This window comes from Neoarthrinium moseri (genome assembly GCF_022829205.1).
Source record: "Neoarthrinium moseri strain CBS 164.80 chromosome Unknown scaffold109_Wmoseri_CBS_16480, whole genome shotgun sequence".
NCBI classification, from domain to species: domain Eukaryota; kingdom Fungi; phylum Ascomycota; class Sordariomycetes; order Amphisphaeriales; family Apiosporaceae; genus Neoarthrinium; species Neoarthrinium moseri.
Genome location: NW_026055223.1, coordinates 65,589 through 87,377, shown reverse-complemented (window position 1 = coordinate 87,377; position 21,789 = coordinate 65,589). Strand labels below are relative to the sequence as shown.

Here is a 21,789-nt window from a genome sequence, read left to right as displayed (position 1 = left end):
AAATATCAATTTCGTAACAGTCTTTATCTAGATAAAGTATTGTGAACACGGAAGGTCTTTCCAGCTCCTATCTGGTGCCAACGTTATCCTATAATCAGTACAGCAACCAAACGCAACATCCGCCTCGTCAGCCAATGCTCTCAACCCTCAAATCTTGGATCATGACCGAACGCAAGCCCGACCCCCCGGCCCCGCTGCTGTCTGCGTGGCAAGTGGCCGCTGCGGCCGGCGAGCCCTTTGCCGTCGTCCGAGTGCGCAACCTGCAGGGCACGCTCCCCGTGGGGCGGGACGCCTGGGGCCGAGCCAACAAGGCGCAGCCGGCGCTCATCACGACCGAGGTGTCGTTCTCACGGCCGTTCGCCGCCGCGTCCGCGGAGGACCAGGTCAACGCCGAGACGGCGCACTACGGGAACCTGAGCAAGAACCTGCTGGGCAGCCTGGATCTCTGGGCCAGCTCCGCCAGCCCGCCGAAGGACCCAAAGGTCGCGGAGCGGGCGGCCGCGGACGGCCCGAGCTCCGGCGACGTCTTTGAGCTGCTGTGGGTCGGCTTGACGGGCCGCGTGGTCGACGGGAGCTTGCGGGCGCTGCCGCTGGATCGCGTGCCCTTCCTGGATACGGATCGGCTCAAGAGCCTGGCACTGACAATCAACTTGCCCAAGGCGTCTCTGGTAGGCTCCGGGGTCAGCTTGACCGTCACAGCCTGCTTCCAGGAGGGGGCTGAGAACAACCCCCTAAAATCATATGCGCGGAGTTTGAGATTACACGGCCTACATGTGCCGACTCTGATAGGCGTCAATGCCAACGAAAGAAAGGCGAAACAGATGGTAGTCGCCGACGTCGAGATCGACAGGTTGGACATCACCCGAGATATCCACCCCGAGCTAGAAAGAATGGTTGTCGAGGTTCGTGATACTTGTCCGTCGATATGAGGCGCATCGTTGATACTGACACCTGAGGTAGACTATGGAAGCTTCATCCTTCGAAACCTTGGAGGCATTGGGCGCGTTGATAGCGGAGAGGATCTTGTCCGACTTCAAGATCGGCGACGACCCTAAGACTGCTCGGGAGAGGGGCTGGCAGGTGAAGATCAGCCTCGGGAAACCCATTGCGGTGCCGTTTGCAGACAGCCCAGAGGTGGTGATCAGGGCAGGCGCCGATTTGCCTTGAAACTCTTCAGTCTGCGCATTGAATGAACACGACGGGCCAAAGAGCCAAAAAGCGTTGACTTGAGAAATATTTAGAGCATGGGTACGGTCTCATGGAATTACGGTAAAAATTCAGATCTATCACATTTGCCTCTATGTGGTCTACTCTAGAATATACACAGGTGGTACATAGGCGTCATGAATCACACTTTTCGGCAAAGTGGTATATCGCCCTTTGTGGTTTCGTCGATGAAGTCTGGATCAGGGTCGAACAGCATGACGTGGAAATGTTCAACAGCTTGAACAGACTTCAAAGATCTCCAGTTCTTGAACCATGTATACTGTCCAAGTAAGCCCTGTGACTGGTCCGGTATGGCCGAGTGGCTGCACTTACGTTGTCTCTCGGGAGCCTCGACCCGAAGGTCTTATTCACATATGCGTCGATCTCCTTCCTCATTGCTTCGGTAAGGTCTGTGGTGACAGGGTCTTCCTCGAGATCGAATTTGGTCCATACCACCAGGTGCACTACCCTCTTGTCGAGCCCGTAGGGCCAATCGTTCCAGAGAATCTTGATGTCCTCCTCATGCTCGAACGGACGGCCTCGGGCGACTGTGGGCGCTTGCCAGCCTAGGCGCTCGTTCAAGACGAAGTTCATGACGCTGCCATAATCTTGCTTGAGCTTCCAGTTGTAGCCCAGATACCTCCTCAGCTCGGATGGCAATCTCTGAAAGTCCCCGAGGCGATTCTCCGCTACTATGCCCTGAACCTCGGGCCAGCTGATGATGTGGTAATCCTCATCGGGGGTGCTGATAATACCCAGGTCCTTGGGGCTCAGGTTGCGGAGGAACTCGGGACACTGCTCCGTCCTCTCATCTTCCGGCACGTTCATGTGCCAATATGGCAGCTGTCCTACGCTGCCCATGTCGAGTATACCACGGAGGCAGGTCGGTAGCCTGTGTACTGAGGTGTCGTCTGATAGCGTTTTGTGGCAGATCCGAGTAACTGGCCGAATACCTCCAGAAGCATGTACGTATCCCAGAAGATGCCCCTCAACCCCACCCCGAGGACGTCACATAAGCATCAAAAAGTTTCACGAGGCCGGAAATGAGGTTGTTCGAAGAGCCACAAACTACGACGCTATCAGTCAGCGGAACGATGTGTTGTGATATGCTGGCCTCCAGAATGCAACGAGTTCAGCCGATAGTTCAAAGTGAAAAGCAGCGATCAGCCGCAATAGTCCAAGCCACACAGCCCTAACCGCGGCGTGCGCTAACGATGCAGAACCAGTTCGGCGTACCGCCGTTTTCGATGTATGTACGAACCGACGCAAGATACGCTCAAGAGCCCGACTGCCCAGAAAAGGACGTTTTGTTGCAAACCCCACGCAAACAAGCAAGTCTATTCTTGTCCGTGTAGGCCAATATTGAAGTTGCATGTTGTTTCGTATGTCACACCTGTCTCACGTACTCGCGCCTCGAGTTGCTAGCAACCGCCGGCAACTCTACCCCCACGTGCAGGACCTCAGCTTGTCTATTTGCTCGCAACCCGCTGTTCCTATTCTTGTTGCACCCAAGTTTCTGCTCTCAGCCGTTCCAGACCACAGCAGTAGAGATAAGGCACTTTCTCAGTTAAAATTATACCGTCGCAATTTGAGCCCTATCAGAATCGGGAATATATGTACTGTATCAAATGCCGCAAACGCTTTAGCTCCTAGATTGTGCGCAGCTGAATTGACAAAATAGTCTGTCATTGGGAAGGCTGCTGATAACTAACTGTCTGAGCTGAAAGTCTAGGCTGGCAACAAGTTCAGTGTGGCAAACAATCGATGTCCCTGATGAAGAAAGCCTCCACGTCCAAGCAAGTGCCCAGACGCAGGCAGGATTTTTTTTCTCCGGCCTGTTCTCGAGTCTGGCCATGCATTCTCGTATCAATCCTCAGAGTTCAGCGTGCAGCTCCTATCGAGACGTTGTATCGTACATAGTGCCTGCAGAACTATCTGCTGCGTTCGCCGGCCTCTCGAGTTCCGTCTACTGTAGTCTAGAACCTGCAGCTCGTCCATGCCCATGCTGCCGGCGGCGGCCGAAACCTTCTCGGGAGACTCGCTTATCCATTAACTTACCTGAAAGCCTTGATGAGTGTCTGCTTCAGCTTGCCCGTCCCAAAAGGGGCTCCTATTCAGCGCCAGTGGGGTTGGCAACCCAAGCTCCAGACGCCAATTCTCATTTCACTACTATGTTAGTTCCCGCTGAGGGCTTAAGTGGTCGCGAGATATCCACCGCTCCCAACCATCAACATGGAAGTGGGTTGCAGCAGACCGCTACGAGGCCCCCTCGCCCTGTTGCGTGAGATTGATTTACGTAGCCTCAACCCAGAGTTGTATCAGTCCACGACTGAGAACAGAATGACGCGAGGAAATTCCGGAAAGGGGGATAGGTCGTACAAAGTCTCGCAGTAATTATAGGTCCTTTCAGGGGGGGCCAACTCGCCGACTTTGCCCTGCAGCATAGACTCCTAACATTGTGAGCAAAAAGCCGAGGGGCAGGGGATTCCCAATCGTATTCCCGTGGTGTGGGTGGCCACCTCCGGGCACGCCTTTGCAGCGGATGCATTGGCGATCTTCTGCTCCGACTGCCACCGGCCGGGCCTCTTCTCGACGTCAAGCTCACATTGACAGGCCCTTTCTTTGCATGCAGATAGGTATGCAGTGCAGGCGTGGTTGGCGAAAGACCAGGCCGCCCCCCGGCCACGCAAAGGCTCCCCCCACTACTTATTTCGCCAGTGCAACTAAAATGCGACTGGGCCCTTGCCACCCCTGTGCGCGGGCGCCACCAGGGGAGCTAGGGGGAGCTCAAGATCTACGGTGGCATGGTAAACCACTGCTTCATCCAAGGACGGGAGATTTGGCTCGCAGCGACAGATCGAGAAGTGCTGGGCGGCCATTTGATTGCCGGGGCAATCCACCCACAATATCTGGGTCGGTACTGTATGTAGTTTAAGCAGGAAGCGGCTGTGTTCGTCGAGCGAAGGCATGCCGGGACAGAGATAAAAGGGCGCGGGCAGCTCCCTGTGTCGTCGTAGACCATTTCGCCTCTGCTTCCCTCCGCCTTTGCATCCCATCAAGCTGCAGCAGACCTTGGTGGCCCATTGATCAGGTAAGTCCAAGCAAATCCGAGCAGGATCTTCGAGCCACCAGCTCTACCTTAGCGGGCACTTCCCCATGGAGATCGATGCAGCTTGTCTGGCCTCTGGCCTCTGGCCCCTCTCTCCCCCTCGGCCTCTGTGATGGGCGGTTCCCGTCAGCTCGTTGGATGCCATCCTGAGGGCAGGGCAGCGAGGGGCGCTGGCAGATCCTAGAGGCTGAGAAGGTTGACGGGCAGCAGGCCGACTTGCATCCCCATCGCAGCTCTGGCCTCTCCATCCAATGCCCTCCTGAGTCCCGACAGGGTTGTTTGTTGCACATTACGTCAGGTCGGCTAACCGCTCCTCTCTCATCCAGGTCGAGAAAAAGTGAAGCAAGCACCTAAAGCTGTGAGCTGCCCAGGCCCGACCGCTGTCGCTCTGCTTTCGCTTTACCCCGCCGCCATCATCACTGCCCGCCGGACTCTCATATCTGTCGGCTTCCTCCCCTCCCCTTGACCTCATCGCTCATCGAGCTTCCCCCGAGGCACGATACTTTCCACCTCTCCCGTAGCAAGACCAGAAAGCCCCCTCCACATCTCCACAATGGCTTCCGCAGTCAAGAGCGCCCTCCCCTCGCACCTCAAGTCCTCCTTGGGCGTCAAGGAGGACGGTGAGCCTCGTCACCATGGCAAGACCCGATCCCACATGGTGAGTCTCAGTCCCCTCTCTCCGAGTGTGCTCTTCCTTCTTCTTTGTCTGGCCTTTTGGCCGCCCGGCAACACATAAACAATGGCCCTGTGGCGTGCGAATTGCCTCGCGCCCCCTCCCCAGCCGCCAACAGCTAGGCCCAGCACCTTGGCCGGGCCCATTGGGTTCCCTGAGGATGCATTCACTTCACTGCACCATTCACAACCACCAGCAATCCGAGCTCTAGACAGTCGATTGGCCTGGGCCGAGTCTCCTACGTCCCCCAAGTCACAACATGTTTTGAGGCTTCACTTTCCATTTCCTGATCAGAAGATTCGTTGGTGGCTGGCCTGCTTGATTGCGCACTCCCTGCTTCTGCCTCACACCGCTCGACAGGCCTCCCATACTGCCCACCATGTCGCGAAGACTTACTGACCCGAACTGCAAGGCCTTCGAGAATGCCTCCACCAATGTCGCTGCCGCCCAAATGCGCAATGCCCTGACGGAGCTGGCCGAGACGGTCAAGGACCCCGAGGAGAAGCAGCGGTTCGAGACCGAGATGGACAACTTCTTCTCGCTCTTCCGCAGATACCTGAACGACAAGTCCAAGGGCAACGCCGTGTACGTATACCAACAAGATTGCCGTGGTTGACGCGCGCTGACCGCCGCAAAACAGTGACTGGGACCGCATTGCTCCCCCTGCCCAGGGCCAGGTCGTTGACTACGAGGACCTCGCCAACTCGGAGTCCGTTGGCTTCCTCAACAAGCTCGCCGTCCTGAAGCTCAATGGTGGTCTGGGTACCTCCATGGGCTGCGTTGGTCCCAAGTCCGTCATTGAGGTCCGTGATGGCATGTCCTTCCTCGACCTCTCCGTGCGACAGGTCGAGTACCTCAACCGCACCTACAACACCAACGTCCCCTTCATCTTGATGAACTCGTTCAACACCAACGATGACACTGCTGCCATCATCAAGAAGTACGAGGGTCACAACGTCGATATCTTGACCTTCAACCAGTCGAGATACCCCAGAATCCTCAAGGACTCGCTCCTCCCTGCCCCCAAGAGCTACGACTCTCAGATCTCTGACTGGTACCCCCCGGGTCACGGTGACGTTTTCGAGTCTCTGTACAACTCCGGTATCCTCGACAAGCTCATCGAGCGCGGCATTGAGATCATTTTCCTGTCCAACGTTGACAACCTGGGCGCCGTCGTGGATCTGCGCATCCTGCAGCACATGGTTGAGACCGAGGCCGAGTACCTCATGGAGTTGACCAACAAGACCAAGGCTGATGTCAAGGGTGGTACCATCATCGACTACGAGGGCTCCGTCCGCCTGCTCGAGATCGCCCAGGTGCCCAAGGAGCACGTCAACGAGTTCAAGTCGATCAAGAAGTTCAAGTACTTCAACACCAACAACATCTGGATGAACGTCAAGGCCATCAAGCGCGTCGTGGAGAACGACGAGCTGGAGATGGAGATCATCCCCAACGGAAAGAGCATTCCTGGCGACAAGAAGGGCGAGTCTGACGTCTCCGTCCTGCAGCTCGAGACTGCTGTCGGTGCCGCCATCCGCCACTTCAAGAACGCACACGGTGTCAACGTGCCCCGCCGCCGTTTCTTGCCCGTCAAGACTTGCTCTGACCTCTTGCTCGTCAAGTCCGATCTGTACTCTCTCAAGCATGGCCAGCTCCAGATGAGCGCCAGCCGATTCGGCGACGCCCCTCTCATCAAGCTCGGTGGTGACTTCAAGAAGGTGTCGGACTTCCAGAAGCACATCCCGTCTATCCCCAAGATCGTTGAGCTTGACCACCTGACCATCACTGGCAATGTCAACCTCGGCCGCGGCGTCGTCCTCAAGGGCACTGTCATCATTGTCGCAACAGAGGGCTCCACCATTGACATTCCTCCTGGATCCGTCCTTGAGAACGTGGTTGTGCAGGGTAGCTTGCGTCTGCTTGAGCACTAGTCTTGTACTTATATCTCGTTCTCATTTCTGGCTTCCGGGCTCCCAGATGAAGTTGCTGGGTGCACCGCCTATAGAGCAGGCTTATAGCGTTACGTAAATACAGAGTCGAGGCAGCAGACTGGGCTCGGCGTGGAATGCGTGAGGATACACGTACCTAATGAGATGAATAAGAAAGAAAAAAAGAAAAAAGAAATCATCGGTACAAAATGTCTTCCCATGTGTTGGATCAAATAGTAGTCTGTTGTGTCTGTGATACTGTCGCCCCCTCTCCGTTTTTTTCTTTCGTAACATGGTATCTCGCAGACTTGCTGCGCTTCTCTTTTTTAGGTGGCAGCACCCGGGCCCTCTTTAAGCAGACAACTTACGTGGGATTCGCATCCGACAACATGAATCACTATATCGACATAGCAATTATTGAAGCAAGACACAAGAGAACAAATCGCATGGAACGTGTCGTATGTGCAGTATGGTACTGTATTTGTTCATTCTCTCATAAATCGTTATGAAGCAAGGACCTGATCCATTGCCTTCCTTCTCTCCTAATATCACCACACTTACACCAGCCCCGCCCCGTACGGCTGGCTACTTGCTCTTCTTGCGCTGCTCGGTGCACTCTGGACAGAACCAGCGGCCCTCGGGCTCCTTCTTGAGACCGACGCAGTCCCAGTGGAACCACTCGTACGGGCAGTCCTTGTTGTCACAGGCCACCATGTCGCCGTACGACACGTGCTGGCACAGACAGTACTTCTTGCCCTCCTCGTCCTCCTCCTCGGACCCGCTGGCGTCCGCGTCGCTGTCCGCCATGTCGTCGTCGCCGTCCTCGGTGTGAGGGCGGTGCTTGGGCGCCCGCTTGTGCGGGAGGTGGCTCGTCGCCGCGGACGGCGCCGGTGTGCCGCTGCCTGCGCGAGAACCCGCCCGAGAGCTAGGTGCCGACTCGGCGTCGGAAAGTTCGCTGTCGGCCGTCGATGTGGGCGAGCCCTTGGACCGCCCCGCCTGCTTGACGCGGTTCAGGCCCGATTTGGCGTTCGGGGGCTTCTTACGTCCCGCTGCACCGCCGCTCGGGGTGCTTTTCCGCACGCCGGCCGATTTTGTCAGAGCCTTGGGCCCCGTGCTTCCCGCTCTTGCCGTGGACCCCGGTGTTCCTGCCTTTGGCGTGCCGGGGCCGATGGATGAGTGGCGCGCGAGACCGCTCGATGCCGCGGGCGCATTGCTGAGACCACTGTTGACGCGCGGTCCCCTCTTAGGGACACCGCTTCCCGGGCCTGCCGAGCTCTCGCGGTCTTTTCGGTGCAGAATAATGCTTGCGGCGGGTGTGGCGGGCGCCGAGCTCGAGGTGGTCGCATGTGCCAGGCTCGTCCGGATCTGAGGTAGCCGGGCACCAGGTGTCGCGTTACTCGTTATAGCGCTCAGGGGGTGAGCTGTTGCTGCTGATGGGTACCTGGTGCTAGGGATGCTGTGGTTGGCAGCACTCGGCCGTATCACAGACGGGATCTCGTCAGGCTCCGTGAAGCCCGGCTCGCCGCGGTCGCACAGCAACTTGACCTGCGTGTCCAGGTGGCGAAGGTGCTTATCCAGCAGCATATTTAGTTTCGACGATAGAAGCATCTTCTCGGTCGCCAGCTGATCCGCCTTTGTGTAGTTCTCGCGGATCATGCCGCGCAACAATTCCTCCCTCGGGTTCGGCTGGGCGCTGGTGTTTGCGCGTATCCACCGCTGTATCTTGCCGTCACTCTCCTCGATGCTCTTGACGCAGTCGTTGTAGGCGCGGTCCTTGTCGTGTATTTCGTCTTGGAGGAAGCGGATCTCCTCGTGGAGATTCGACGTCCGGTGAATCCAGTCCTCGAGTATGAGGCCTGGGTCTTGGGCCTCCACCGAGGGGGCCATTTTGTGGACAAAGTCGATGGAGAGGTCGTCTCTAGGCATGGCTGTTAATCTGGCCCCTCCTCGCAGAGACAAGCGCAGATATGTGAAGACGAAGGGGGAGAAGAAGGGGGAATGGGCATCTAGCAGCCCCGGAGAAGTCTTTTCTGGCCCGTAGACTCTCCTGTCTGCCTGTGTCTGAGCTTCTTGCCTCCGAAGAGGAAGTTTGCGATCCCCGTTCGCGAGGCAGCCCCCCAGCAGCAGGGACGTGTCCAAATACGTAGGGATAGTACAAGACGCACGACGAGGGGAGCAAGGCAGAGCGCGAGCGGCAGGCAGGATCTGGTCTATGCAGAGAGCCGCGCAGACAGCAGACAGAGGGAACAGAGAGAACAGAGACCAGAGAATAGAGAGTGCGGTACGGGGTGGCCGTGGTCTGGCTCTGTAGGGCAGTGCAGGACAAGGTTGAGAGAGAGAGAGAGCAACGAGGATGGGGATGACTATGAGCTTTGGTCTGGCTCACCTTCTGGGGTCGCAGTCGTGGATCTGGCCGTTCAGAAGTCAGGAGTTTCCCGTTCATTCACAGTCAGTGCCCCTGCTGGATTTTACCCGAATGAGGTTACGCCTCGTTCGGCAAACACGATAATGTCAATAAGAAAAACCGCGTGGTCGGTGCCAATGGGTCTGACGTGCAGGGCGGGCTGGCGGGCTGGCGGGCGGGACGGGGTGGGGAGCAAGGAGCGAGATGCGAATTGGCGAAGGGCCAGAGTGGAGGAAAACGGATGAGCGCTTCAGCCTCCTCTCCAATTTTTTTTTTCCCAATCCCTCTCCTCTGCCTCCTGGCCGTGGCTTGGCCCCTGTCCTTCGGCCCAGCTCGCCCCTACACTAGTACCAACTTGGTCACTAAACCACATTTGGCCCAAGTTCAACTTGTGCTGTCTGGCCCGTTCTGTTTTGGCTACCGACGTGCACGTAGGATACCTACTGACGAAGGAGGGTAGGTAGCCGTGCTCAGGGCGCTACAAGCCTGACAACAGGGACAGTCGCTCACTCGTAACACCGAAAGCTTCAGTAGCCCGACAACAGACGCCCGGCTCTTGGCGATCACTCAGCCTCGCTCACACGGCGCTGAACGTCAAGGTTTATCATGACCTGGGGGCAAGGAATACACAGTACAGCACGCGCCGTGTAAATTCTCACGATCCCCACTATCGACTAAACCCAAAGGGGGCATCGGGAGATTCCTCTAGTGGAGACTATCTTCGACCGGAACCCTGCCAGCGCCGCGGGTTATGCAGCATCTTCGCCGCTTGCATCTAAACTCACAACCTCACCTTCAGAAACATCCCAGCTTACTGAGAATCTGTCTGGGGTGCATACAACGAGCCAGACATAGCCAGTCTCTGCTCACATCCACGCACGCACGCAGAGTCTGGAGCTTGCCGCCCGGTGAGCCCATCCGTCTGCCGTGCACGCCATGGCTCTCCCACTTCCCTTCCGGCTCCCGAAGCCCAACTATCTTCCCCATAATGTGGATGTGGATGAGCCCGAGGTCGTCAAGGTCTACAAGCCTCTGGATCGCCCATCGCCTTTCGAGGACGCCATCTTTGAGGACAAGGCCAAGCGTCTGGCCCAGGAGCTCGGCATCACGGCGCCCAAGGGTTACGACGTCTCCTTTCACTACAATGTCCAGATGGAGAAGCATCACTTTGGCCAGACACATCCGATGAAGCCTTGGAGGCTTGTGCTCACCAAGGGTCTGGTCACGTCGTACGGCATGCACCACGCCATGAAGAACTACACCACACGAGCCGCCACATACGACGAGCTCGTCTCATTTCACTCGCAAGACTACGTCAACTTTCTGGGATCCGTAGCCCCCCAGCCCACTCCACTCGATGTTGATAATCCCAATCCTGATCTTAGATTCAACCTGGGCGGCAGCGACTGCCCCTTGTTCGAAGGCTTGTACGACTATTGCTCCCAGTCCGGTGGCGCCTCGTTAGACGCCGCCAGGAAGTTGTGCGCGAAGCAGTCAGATATCGCCGTTGCCTGGGGCGGCGGCCTGCACCACGCGAAGAGGTCGGAAGCCTCGGGCTTCTGCTACATCAACGACATAGTCATCGCCATCCTCCAGCTCCTGCGGGTCCATAAGCGGGTGCTCTATATCGACATCGATGTTCATCATGGCGATGGCGTCGAGGAGGCCTTCTTTTCATCCGACAGAGTCATGACGGTATCATTTCACAAGTATGACCCGCACACCTTTTTCCCTGGCACCGGCGCTCTGGAGGACAACGGCCCCAAGAGCGAACACAACCCTGGCGCCCACCACGCCATCAATGTGCCCCTAAATGACGGTATTACGGATGAACAGTACCAGTGGCTGTTCGAGAGAGTCATATCGCAATGTGTGCAAAAGTTCCAGCCCGAGGCGATTGCACTGCAATGCGGCGCCGACTCTTTGGCGGGCGATCGACTAGGAAAGTTCAACTTGCTCGTCCAGGGCCATTCATCTTGCGTCGATTTTTGCAAAAAACTCGGGATCCCCATGATTTTATTCGGTGGAGGCGGCTACACTCCTCGCAATGTCGCCCGTGCTTGGGCCTATGAGACTGCTGTTGCCATTGGCCAGGAAGAGAAGATGGCATCTACTGTGTACATCCCTGACCATGCACCGTACAGGCAACGCTTCGAGTACGACGGGCACCTCCTACCCTCCATAGAACAGATCTTGGGGGAACCTCGTCAGAACCGAAATCCCCAGAAGAAGCTCCTAGAAATTGTGCAACACGTCACTGAGCAGCTCCGTTTTGTCGCTGCCGCACCCAGTGTGCAGAGCTCAGTCATCCCGCCCGACCTTGGACCAATTCGAGATGAAGTGGAACAGAGAATCAAGGAGGAAATCGAAGAACAGGACGAAAATGCAAGGAAGGCCAGGGAAGAGGCCGTCGGTGTTCCCATGGAGTTTTGATCGTCTCGGTGGCCTGGATAGCAGTGCCTAGTAGGGAAGTAGCACTTTGTTGGCGTTTATGGTTGGATGATACCATCTTGAATGACAGGGCAAATTGGCGATATGGCGTTTTGTTACCTTCTTCAAAAACCGCAGGCTGCCTTGTTTATTCTGTATACCAAGGGCATGGGAACTCTTGTTAGCTACAGACCAGCCACCAAGGGCAACACAGCTTAGAATCACAAAACTGAGGTTGGAAAAACATGCCTCCGAGGCACTCTAACCAGCATCCAGGAGATTCGATTTGATGGCCTGTACTATGGCCTCAGCGCAGGTAGTCTAACTTGACATATCGACACTTCGATTGTCCATAATTGATTATACCTTCAGGGGAGTCCGGATTCTATACAACTGAACGACATCACTGGGAGAAATAGTAATCTTTCTGGCTGTTACGTAAGTTGCATGGTTAACGCTCCTAAGTCTAAGTTGGAAACGCTTCTGCCTGTGGTTAAATTCAGGAGGTAGGCCCATCTCGTCAAATGCTGCACCATTCGTCTGGCACTAACACCAGACTATTCCTATTGGTCAAGCCCCATCCTTGGTCTTAAGTCGTACTTTAATTCGTGGTATACTTGCGGAAGTGGGACTTGCTATTTTATGTGCATTGAACTTCGTCAGTCGTGGGATTCACAGCCTGGCAAGCCTTCATTTCCAAGGACAATATCGAACCATGATACTGCCAGGTCCTAAGACTATATATTTTTGCTCTCTCTCGCTCTTTCTCTCATGCATTCAATCGCATCTAGGTTGAGGTAGGAGGCCTTTCAAGTAGATCTCAATTAGGAACTTCGCGGTCCTATCGCAAACTTGCGCAAGATTTTATCAATAGCATAACCAATTACAGTCTTACTTGTTTCTCCTGTCTCAATCAGGCGCAACTATGCTCTTCCGCAAGGTCTCATCTTCGCTGCTACCGCTGCTGCATACTGCTGTCGGCTCCCCAGCTCCGTCTCGGAGCAGCGAAGCATCGCTACGCCGCGCGGCCGCCACGATCCCCCAGGGAGCCAAATGGCAGATTGAGATCCACGACCCCCTCGATTTCTCTGGCAGCGGGCCCCTTGCACCGGCCGACGCCAAGGTATGGACGCTGGATCTGTGGAATGCCATCAAAAAGGGCGATGATGGCAAGACGACGGTCCAGAAACTGCGGGTAATACACCTTTACTCCTTACTCTAGGTTCTCTAGGAGGTGCTCATTCGGTACTTCGCAGGAACGCAACGGCAACGATATCGTCGTAATATGCTACTTCAACGGCGGCGGCGTGCAAATCTGGGACGAAGACTATGATGCTTTCGCGAATTACAAGTATGGTGGTCTTCCTGGCTGGGAGGGCGAATACTGTAAGTGTCCTGAAGGCGTCATGGTTTTGGATTGCCCAGCACCTCCCTCTCCAATGCTGTCGAACATTGTAGGAGATATATTCGGATGCACGAGTTGCCCGGAGCCTTACTAGCAGTGAATGCATGAATAGGGGAAGACCCCCGATGAATGGAGTTACTAACCTTTCCTCTTCGCTTCTAGACGTCGACGTATCAGCACCCGAAGTTGTCAGACTTATGCGCGCCCGCGTAGCCAACGGCATCGCCGGCGGCTGCGACGGCTTCGATCCAGATAACGTGGACGCGTACTCGCAGGGCCTGACATCCAAGGATGGGAAGACGAAGCTCGACGAGGCCGCGTACGTCGCCTTCCTGGCCGCGCTGGCGGAGCCTATCCACGCCGCGGGCAAGCTGCTGGGACAGAAGAATGCTGGGGACCTGACCGAGGCCCTGCTGGCGGGCGGCACCACTGACTTTGCCGTGTTAGAAGGCTGCATCGCGGACAACTTCTGCGAGGACTTCAGGAGCGCCTATGTCGAGAAGGGCCTCGCGGTGCTGCAGATCGAGTACCCAGCGAGCGTCCAGCTCCCCGAGAGCGAGGAGGACAACGAGGATGCCGTCTGCCCCACGGCGAAGGCGAGCGAGGCAGACTTCCGAACTGTGTGCGGGAGCCCAATTCAGGGGTTCAGTACAGTCATCAAGCACGATGGCGGGGTGTGTGGCTTGGACGGGTTCGTAGAGTATTGCGACGGCAGCGTGGTCATCACGCCGACGGAGAAATAGTGATTCGTGGGAGCATTGGTGTCATCCCTAGCGTCATCAGCCTCATACAAGAGAACTGCACTATGGTCACAACGGTCTCGGGTGACATGTCAAGCCGACCGTCCAGAATCAGCGAATCCCAACAGTCCATTTCACTTGGGGGTTGCGATTGTCGGCGCTGGCAGGGTGCCAAAGAGAACTACCAGCTCGAATGCGAGGCCAACAGTACCCTTTGGCAAAGGCATGTATCAAAGCAAGAGCAATATGCTCATGAATGAATGAACCCTTATTCTCGAGACCGCGCCTTAGGGAGGTGGTCGGTAAATAGTGGGCACATTTACCAAGGGGACGAGGCATCCCTTTGAGTATATATATGCACCAGTCTTGAGATGAATCTTCTTGCCTCTTTCTTAAATAAAGTAGTTGTCTCCATCGATGAGGTGGTCGCCCACGCCAAATTCCGGGTTCATGGCGGAGTTTCTATACTTTTGAGCTGTCAGCAATTGTAGTAGCTTAGTTTTGTGTTAATGGGGAGACAAAGTAAGAGTCGGGGATGATCACTGTCCTATCCCTGTTTGAAAGTGGCATGAACGCAACGTTCAGATATTCATGTCCCTGTTTTGCGTCATGCCCCTTGCGGGAGGTGGTGTCGGCAGCCAGCATGATTAGACCGACAACGATGGAGGTTAATGTTTCTACCGCAAGTTTCCATTGATATTGAACGAAGAAGGAAGTGACCACTTCGACGGCCTGGGTGTCAACGAATTAACAACGGGTTAGCCCGACTCATTGCGTCTGTCAAATACGCTGTCTAAGTGCTGGATTGTATTTTCCTAAAATTTGTTGTTCGTTTGCGTTCTGCAAAGCCTGCCCCGGACAAGTCTCGAAAATCCGACTGGCTACTCAATCACCTCATGGTCGCCGATTCACGGAGCCATGGCCTACGCAGGCCGGTCTTGATGTGCATTGCCTCTGATCCAGAAACAAGAGGAAAATATACGAATGTGACCTCATAAATGAAGTCAATGCCGCATGCTGAAGACCCGCAAAAACAAAGATCTCCAATTCGCACTTGAGGCTATCGGCATACAAAAATGACAGGTCGACTGCAGTGGCTAGAACTCGCTAAAGTATAGACGATGCGTGGCCCAGACGCAACGACTGGCCATTCCAGTAAGCGTGACCAGATCCCGATAAAGCGAGCTGTAACTCCCGACTTGGCAAATACAAATAGCTAAGAAGACATTGCACCATACACGTGTCGCCTGCGTGTCGCTAGAATTGTCTGCAGATAGTACTATGCTTGGCCAAGAGGCAGAATGCGCTGGAGCAGAGGAAACCCGATGATCTCGGCTGCATCACGGGGCGCAAAAACTTTTCAAGGGCAAGTTGATCCTCACGATGGCGAAAGGCGATAAGCGTCAGGCATTGGTCAATGGCAGGACACAAAGGGACATGCAAGCTGCAACATGACCGTCGACCTCCATGCCCCAATGACGCCTCCATCCATCAGCGGACTCCGGCCGCTGCCGCCGGTAGCCTTGCAGGCAAGCGGGGTAGCACCAACTTGGATCCCGGCCGCCCCAGTGGACGCCAGAGCTGCATGCGCAAGCGGGTCTGGCGGGCGACAGCGCGTTGGCAGCCAACGGGCCCCCGGCCGGGTGCTGCTTTGCAGCTGGAATCCACACCAGGTGCATCATGTGGCCGCGAGAGAAAGATTTTCACGTCTTCATTCGGAAGGGCCAAGAGCAGCGGTTCACACCTCTCGGGTGAGCCAGAGGCATGAGTGCCGCATTCCTATCGAGTAATGGCAACTCGCCTATCAAAAGCCTGCAACACGGCCGGCCGGCGTCGGCCAGAGGCGGGAGGCGGGAGACAGGATGAATGGATGGACAGAAAGCCCGTCGAGCTGCTGGCCCGGGGTCGAGGGAACTCGGTTCAGTCGTTAAAGTTTGCATTAGTATGCCACGAGGTCTGTTTGCTCATGATTCGTCCTTGACTACCACCAACTGGGACTGTGGTGGGAGGCAAAGAGTCCGATAGCCTAAGCCCAACTGGAATCAGTCGGCCCTTCCGTCATACGGCTCTTGTCTTGTTACAGCGTGCCTAGATTTGGACCCTGGTAGCTCGAGTTTTCTTTCTTCCATTTTTTGTTTCTGGCTTTTCGGCATCTCTTAAAGAGGGTATCTCTCGTGTCAGTCGCCAACTCTTCTGCAAGTGTGCCGCAGACAAAGAAAAGCAAGACCTACCAACCCGAGCTCAGTGCATCCAAGCTTGGAATTCGCCCATGCCATTGGCGAATCGGCCTGAACTCCGACCCACTGCCGATTCTACGGCACTTAGCTCACACCCGTTTCCCTAGCTCTTGTATCAGGACTACCTCGGGATCTTTGATATAGGACACTCAATACTGCTAGGTGGACTCTCCGGGTTTGTAAGGCACGCGTTGTGCGTCGCATTTTTGCACGGAAGAGGACATGTCTTTGCATCGAGTAGCGTCCCTGGAAACGTTCCTCAGCGTATCTGAGGATGGACACCGGGCGCGGAGAGGCTCGGACGCCTCATCCATAGGGGCGTCGGAGAGGGCTCGTAAGCTCACGTTCAACCCCTTGCCGGAATCATGGGATCCCCCGGCGCCAAAGGATGAGGCTATCGTTCAGTCGGTTGGAGCTTTTGAAGTTCCTAGATGGAAGAGATTAGGTGAGGTGTTCCCGAAAACTATGATGCGTGGCGATGGCATGAATACTAACTGGCCCCGATGCAGTTCAGCTAGTGGTGTCTGTTATATACTGTCTGTTCTCCGCCGGCATCGTCTTCGGGTATGCCGCCCTCAAGCCGGTGCTTAAGCGGGAGGGCGCCTATCAGGCCCTGTGTCATGGCGACGATACCTGTGTCGAGATTCACTTGAACTTGATGTTCACTGTTGCCGCCGTGGCGACCAACGTCGCTGCTCTGCCAATTGGTGCCATCCTGGATCACTACGGTCCCCGCGTTTGCGGCTGCTTAGGGGCTGGCTTCCTTGCCATCGGGTCAGTATTGATGTCCTTTGCCCAACGAATGCCATTCGATGGCTTTCTAGTGGGCTATCTCTTCCTCGCCTTGGGCGGTCCCTTTATCTACATTTCAAGCTTTCAGCTCTCCAACGCATTTCCTCGATCCTCGGGGCTCATCTTGGCCCTTCTTACGGGAGCTTTCGATGCTTCTAGCGCGCTATTTCTGATTTATCGCTTGATATTCGAGCATACTGAAGGCGCGTTCGGCCACGAGAAGTTCTTCCTTGCCTATCTCGTGGTGCCCATGATTATCATTATAGTCCAGTTCACAATCCTTCCAGCGCAATCGTACAAGACTGTCGGTGAAATGATCGAAGACATCGAAGGCCATGAACAGACACCCTTTGCTGCGAATGGAGACCCGACTGATGATCAGATCGACGAGGAGACGGCGCTCCTGCGCGAGGAGCAGCGGGAACAGCAGCGACAGCAGCACTCGACGGCCGTACGGGAGATCGAAGAGCTGCTGGGCTCCACCAAGGCGGACGAGCAGGTCCATCGGGAGGAGACAAAGAACGAGATCAGCGGCGTCTGGGGCGTCATGCATAACAACACGATACGTGAGCAGATCATGTCGTTCTGGTTCTGGTTCATCTGCCTCTTCACGGTCGTGCAGATGACCCGGATCAACTACTTCGTGGCCACCATCCGGCCGCAGTATACCGCGATCTTCCATTCCAAGGAGAAGGCTGCTGAGATCAACACCTTCTTCGACGTGGCCCTGCCGGTCGGCGGCATCTTCTCGATTCCCTTCATCGGCGGGGTTCTCGACCACTTCAGCACGGTCACGGTGCTCACTACGCTCGTATCCGTGGCCACCACGATTGGTGTGCTGGGCGTGCTGCCGTTCGAGTGGGCTGCGTACGGGAACGTTATCCTCTTCGTGCTGTACCGCCCCTTCTACTATACGGCCGTCAGCGACTATAGCGCCAAGGTCTTCGGCTTCCGCACCTTTGGCACCGTGTACGGGACCATCATCTGTCTCTCGGGCCTGTTCAACTTCAGTCAGAGCGGGCTGGACTACCTCTTCCACGAGACTTTCCACAACGATCCGGTCCCCGTCAATTTGATTTTGCTGGCCTTGGGCTTCATGATTGGCGTTTCTCTGGTTAGCTACGTCTGGTGGAACGTACGGACGATGCGCAACAAGGCTCTCGCCAGAGCGGCCGAATTTGGGAGGTCTTGAAAGGGGAAAGGCTGGTTGGTTTTGATTTAAATTGCATTGCGTAACTTTCATGTCATCACATATTGGGGGGTTCAACGTGTTTTCGCATAGCAAGGAGTTTGCATACTTCTTAGGTTTTGCCGTAGCCGCACCTTGCATTTCAAGGCTCGAGAATGTCAGACAATAAAATACAACACTTCAAGACCATTCAACCGGCCACGGGGCCTCAGTTCCAAGACGATACAGCCTTGCATGTGGCCAGCAATTCGTCTGTAATTCTGCCCGGTGCCAGTGACCAATCAGTACAGAACGAACATCGATCTCCGAGATATCCAGTAAGCCCGCCCTGCACTAGCTAGATCACATCACATCGCACCCCTCATACGTGTTCGATTGGCATCTACAAGCTCAGTCACGAGTCTTACACGGCGATAGTCGAGACACAGGAACTGAATTCCACCCTATCTGCAACTCTACAACAAAAGGTCTTCGTCCTTTAACCGGGAACAGGGGGGACCGAAATCAGTTATACATCAAACCCTCCCATCCCACCGGCAAAATGGAACCCCAAAAGCACATCCATCTAGTGAGAAATGACGAGCGCTAACAAAGGAAAGATGAAGTCTGTCTGATTGCGGTCAGGGTCGTTTCTACCACTTCGTGATCCCCATACGATTCGATCCTCTCATACTGCGAAAAAGCCGCCCCAGATCATCTCGACTGCCCGAGTCTCGAGTGTGGGAGACCTTGCAGTTGGACGGGCTTTGACACATGAACCAAATCGCCCAGTGTTCCCCGGTTGGTAGAAACCTCTCTTTTGCGCTGCAATTCTCGGCCAACACGACATCTTTTTCTTCGCCGACAGTCTCGCCCGCCTCCCAAATGTGCTCTCTCCCCAGCCAGCCATTTGCCAATTCAAAAATTATGGACAATAAAAATTAGATTCGCTGTGCCATCTGCTCAATAAGTAGCGGGTATGACGTTGCTCCCGTAGATGGCAGTAGTTATCCGTTAGAACGTAAGATAGAACCAAGATGCAATGCAAAACAGATCGACTACCGTTATATTGTTTATGATCGCTCCTGGAAAGTGATGATGGCTGTCTTGCCATCGGAAACACCGACCTAACAGGACAATTAGTACATGGCTAGAAGGGGGACGACAAAGGAGTGTACTCACAGTGCAGCCGTTTGAGCCATCAGTGAAAGCGCCGTTCTTGTATGCGCAAGAGCCGCTGATATCGCCACTGACAACGATGTCGAAATCCAAGGGGGCGGTGGTGGTTGGCTGGTTCTTGAAGACGGACAAGTAGGTAATACCGTCGCTGCTCTGGCCAGTACCAATGTTGAGAGGGGCCCAGTTGCCAGCGGAGTCGGGGTTGGTAGGGCTATCCCACACACAGCCGTCCTCGACGGAAACGCCTCTGGGGTTGACGTAGTACTGAAGGGTCGTGGCCTTGCCATCCCACTCGTAGTAAGCGCTGGAGGCGATGTTGGTGAGGTCGTAAGTGTTGCCAGGCTCGGTCCACAGAGGCAGAACCATGGCTTCGCTGCCGGGGTAGTCGGTACGGCAAACAGCGCAGCCAACGTTGAGCTTGTTGACGATCTTGACGCCGCCAATACCCTTCTGGCAGATGGTCTTGTACTCAGGGCGGGTAAGCTCCAGCTTGCCCTGCGCGTTGCAGTAGAGACCGCCAATAGACTGTCCGGTGGCACCCTGGGCTGAGGGCCACTGAGACTTGACGTAGCCGTCAGGGCAAGCGTACGAGCAGAAGGCACCCTTGGTGCAGCCGTCTCCGGTAACACCAGCGACAATGTAGGAGATGACGGAGTCAATGCCGAAGGAGTAGCTGGGGGTCTTTTGAATGGAAGACCACTTGGAGGTGCCGAGCCAGTCGACGCCGATGGCGCCGTACTCGGACGGGAAGTCGCTGCAGTCGATCTCGCCGCTGGGGAACTCGGCATCGACGCCAGTGGCGCCAGAAGTGGCGGCCTTACTGCTGGTGGCAGCAGGAGCAGCGGACGTGGTGGTCGAGGTAGGCTGGGGAGTAGAAGAGGTCGAGGTCTTGGAGGTCTTCTGCAGGAATTGGGCATCGAGCTTGGCCGTGCTCGAGACGGGAGGGGGGGTGTAGGTCGGGGTGGTCTCGCCGACGACAATGTAGAGGCCCTTGTCGATACCGGCCTTGGCCTCCTCGGGGGTGACGACCTGGTCTCCCAGGACGTAGGCGGTCTCGGTGGCGGGCACGATGGTGGTCACGACATCGGGGTCGCGTGCCTCGACGGGGGAGCCCTTCTTCTGGTGCAGGTGGGCGTGGTTGTGGCCGTGGGGTTGGGCTGCAGCCAGCGACGCCGCGAAGGCGAGGTTGAGGAAGGTGGTCTTCATCGTAGCTGTGCTGAGGTTGTTAGTCATCTGTCTGTACTGCATACGACTCCCGCATGCGCCGTGATGGATGTGGATGTCATGGGGCAAGGGTCCGCCGCACAACGACCGCCGGCACCTTGAATGTTTATACGCATGAATATACGCGATGGCATGGTAGAGAACCGTATATCCAGCGGGTAGAAGCACCGCACGAATTGGGCGAGAGATGTGTGTCTCGATGCAGTATACCCATTCACAGCACCAGGGGCGAGCGGGCGAGCGGGCCGGGAGACTGTTTAGTGTTGTTCAATTACCTTTCTTTATAGCGAGTATAGATAGGGATTAGAGCTGATTATTCGTTCTTGGTTCGTGATAACGAGCGACTGCGTGGTTCCCAAAAAGAATGTGGTAGAGGTCCGAGGACGCTCAGAGTTGGATCGTGGAACACAGCGAAGATGCGATGAGGATGTTGAGGATCGTGAGGAAGGGATGGGCAAGCGTCGGGTGGGCGCAGCGAGGGAGAAAAGAGGACGACGACGGGGGGGGAGGACGAGCCAGGGCCAGGCAAAGCCAGGGGGGGCAGGGGGGGACGCTGCTGGGGGACGACGCTGGGCCGGGGGTGGTGGGGGCTCTCGGCCACTGGTCGACTGGACCTAGGGTCGTATAGTGGCAGAGTGGCTAGCTCTCTGGTTTCTGGTTGTTGGCGGGTTGGCGGGTGCCGCAGTGCAGTGCAGCGGTGCGTGCGTGTGCCCTCGGCGAGTCTTGGGGGGTGCCTGGACTGCGCTACTGCAAGGGACGAGGGCGTTTGGGGCTTGGCTTGATTTCCTGTTTGGAGGCTAGCGAAATTTCCATTCGCAATTTATCAGGGAGGGCGGAGGGCGGCGGGCAAGGATAACGGGCTACTGTTCTCATGGTCAATCATCACGTCCTTGGTTGCTTGGTTCTCCATCTCGCCCGCTGCGACGCAAGCAGGGCCGTCCACTCTCCCACGGGCCAATGGCCGCCATGGGAGCCCCCTGGACAGCCCGCCGGCGCCAACTGCGCAGTTGGATCACCACCTTGTTCAGTGGACTGTGCCCTCCACCACCGACGAGCAACCGCCGGTTCCTAGCCCTTGGCCTAATAACAATAAGAGGAGCGTCGACTCACTGTGGGTAAACGCGACGGCCGGCTTGGGCAATGGTTCATGCCTGGAAATTGCGCCTGCGAGCTTGTGACGACGACGGGAATGCGCTTGGGTTGTCACTGACGACTTGGTCGCGGAGGCATGGCGGTTGACGGAGATGAATTCCAGCGGCGCCGCTATTATTATCTCTCTCTCATCGGCCGCGCC

General features: G+C 56.0%; 8 protein-coding genes across 8 annotated transcripts; 5 read left to right on the top strand and 3 right to left on the bottom strand.

The window, feature by feature from the left end:
- Nucleotides 1-161: 161 nt before the first annotated feature.
- Nucleotides 162-1,167, top strand: JN550_013286 (uncharacterized protein; the record flags this gene model as incomplete). The annotated part of the gene is made up of 2 exons (XM_049311856.1): nt 162-902; nt 961-1,167. The coding sequence occupies 2 exons, from the start codon at nt 162-164 to the stop codon at nt 1,165-1,167; spliced, it is 948 nt and encodes a 315-aa protein (XP_049164769.1).
- A 181-nt stretch (nt 1,168-1,348) lies between these two features.
- Nucleotides 1,349-2,067, bottom strand: JN550_013285 (uncharacterized protein; the record flags this gene model as incomplete). The annotated part of the gene is made up of 2 exons (XM_049311855.1): nt 1,349-1,486; nt 1,540-2,067. 2 exons carry the CDS (start codon nt 2,065-2,067, stop codon nt 1,349-1,351), a joined length of 666 nt encoding a protein of 221 aa, XP_049164768.1.
- A 2,801-nt stretch (nt 2,068-4,868) lies between these two features.
- Nucleotides 4,869-6,919, top strand: JN550_013284 (uncharacterized protein; the record flags this gene model as incomplete). The annotated part of the gene is made up of 3 exons (XM_049311854.1): nt 4,869-4,973; nt 5,401-5,573; nt 5,629-6,919. 3 exons carry the CDS (start codon nt 4,869-4,871, stop codon nt 6,917-6,919), a joined length of 1,569 nt encoding a protein of 522 aa, XP_049164767.1.
- A 582-nt stretch (nt 6,920-7,501) lies between these two features.
- Nucleotides 7,502-8,842, bottom strand: JN550_013283 (uncharacterized protein; the record flags this gene model as incomplete). Its single annotated transcript, XM_049311853.1, has 1 exon — nt 7,502-8,842. The coding sequence occupies one exon, from the start codon at nt 8,840-8,842 to the stop codon at nt 7,502-7,504; it is 1,341 nt and encodes a 446-aa protein (XP_049164766.1).
- Nucleotides 8,843-10,256: 1,414 nt separating this feature from the next.
- Nucleotides 10,257-11,753, top strand: JN550_013282 (uncharacterized protein; the record flags this gene model as incomplete). The annotated part of the gene is made up of 1 exon (XM_049311852.1): nt 10,257-11,753. The coding sequence occupies one exon, from the start codon at nt 10,257-10,259 to the stop codon at nt 11,751-11,753; it is 1,497 nt and encodes a 498-aa protein (XP_049164765.1).
- A 922-nt stretch (nt 11,754-12,675) lies between these two features.
- On the top strand, nt 12,676-13,898 carry JN550_013281 (uncharacterized protein; the record flags this gene model as incomplete). Its single annotated transcript, XM_049311851.1, has 3 exons — nt 12,676-12,945; nt 13,007-13,136; nt 13,318-13,898. The coding sequence occupies 3 exons, from the start codon at nt 12,676-12,678 to the stop codon at nt 13,896-13,898; spliced, it is 981 nt and encodes a 326-aa protein (XP_049164764.1).
- A 2,456-nt stretch (nt 13,899-16,354) lies between these two features.
- On the top strand, nt 16,355-18,116 carry JN550_013280 (uncharacterized protein; the record flags this gene model as incomplete). Its single annotated transcript, XM_049311850.1, has 2 exons — nt 16,355-16,577; nt 16,642-18,116. The coding sequence occupies 2 exons, from the start codon at nt 16,355-16,357 to the stop codon at nt 18,114-18,116; spliced, it is 1,698 nt and encodes a 565-aa protein (XP_049164763.1).
- A 1,049-nt stretch (nt 18,117-19,165) lies between these two features.
- On the bottom strand, nt 19,166-20,477 carry JN550_013279 (uncharacterized protein; the record flags this gene model as incomplete). Its single annotated transcript, XM_049311849.1, has 2 exons — nt 19,166-19,219; nt 19,275-20,477. The coding sequence occupies 2 exons, from the start codon at nt 20,475-20,477 to the stop codon at nt 19,166-19,168; spliced, it is 1,257 nt and encodes a 418-aa protein (XP_049164762.1).
- Nucleotides 20,478-21,789: the final 1,312 nt, after the last annotated feature.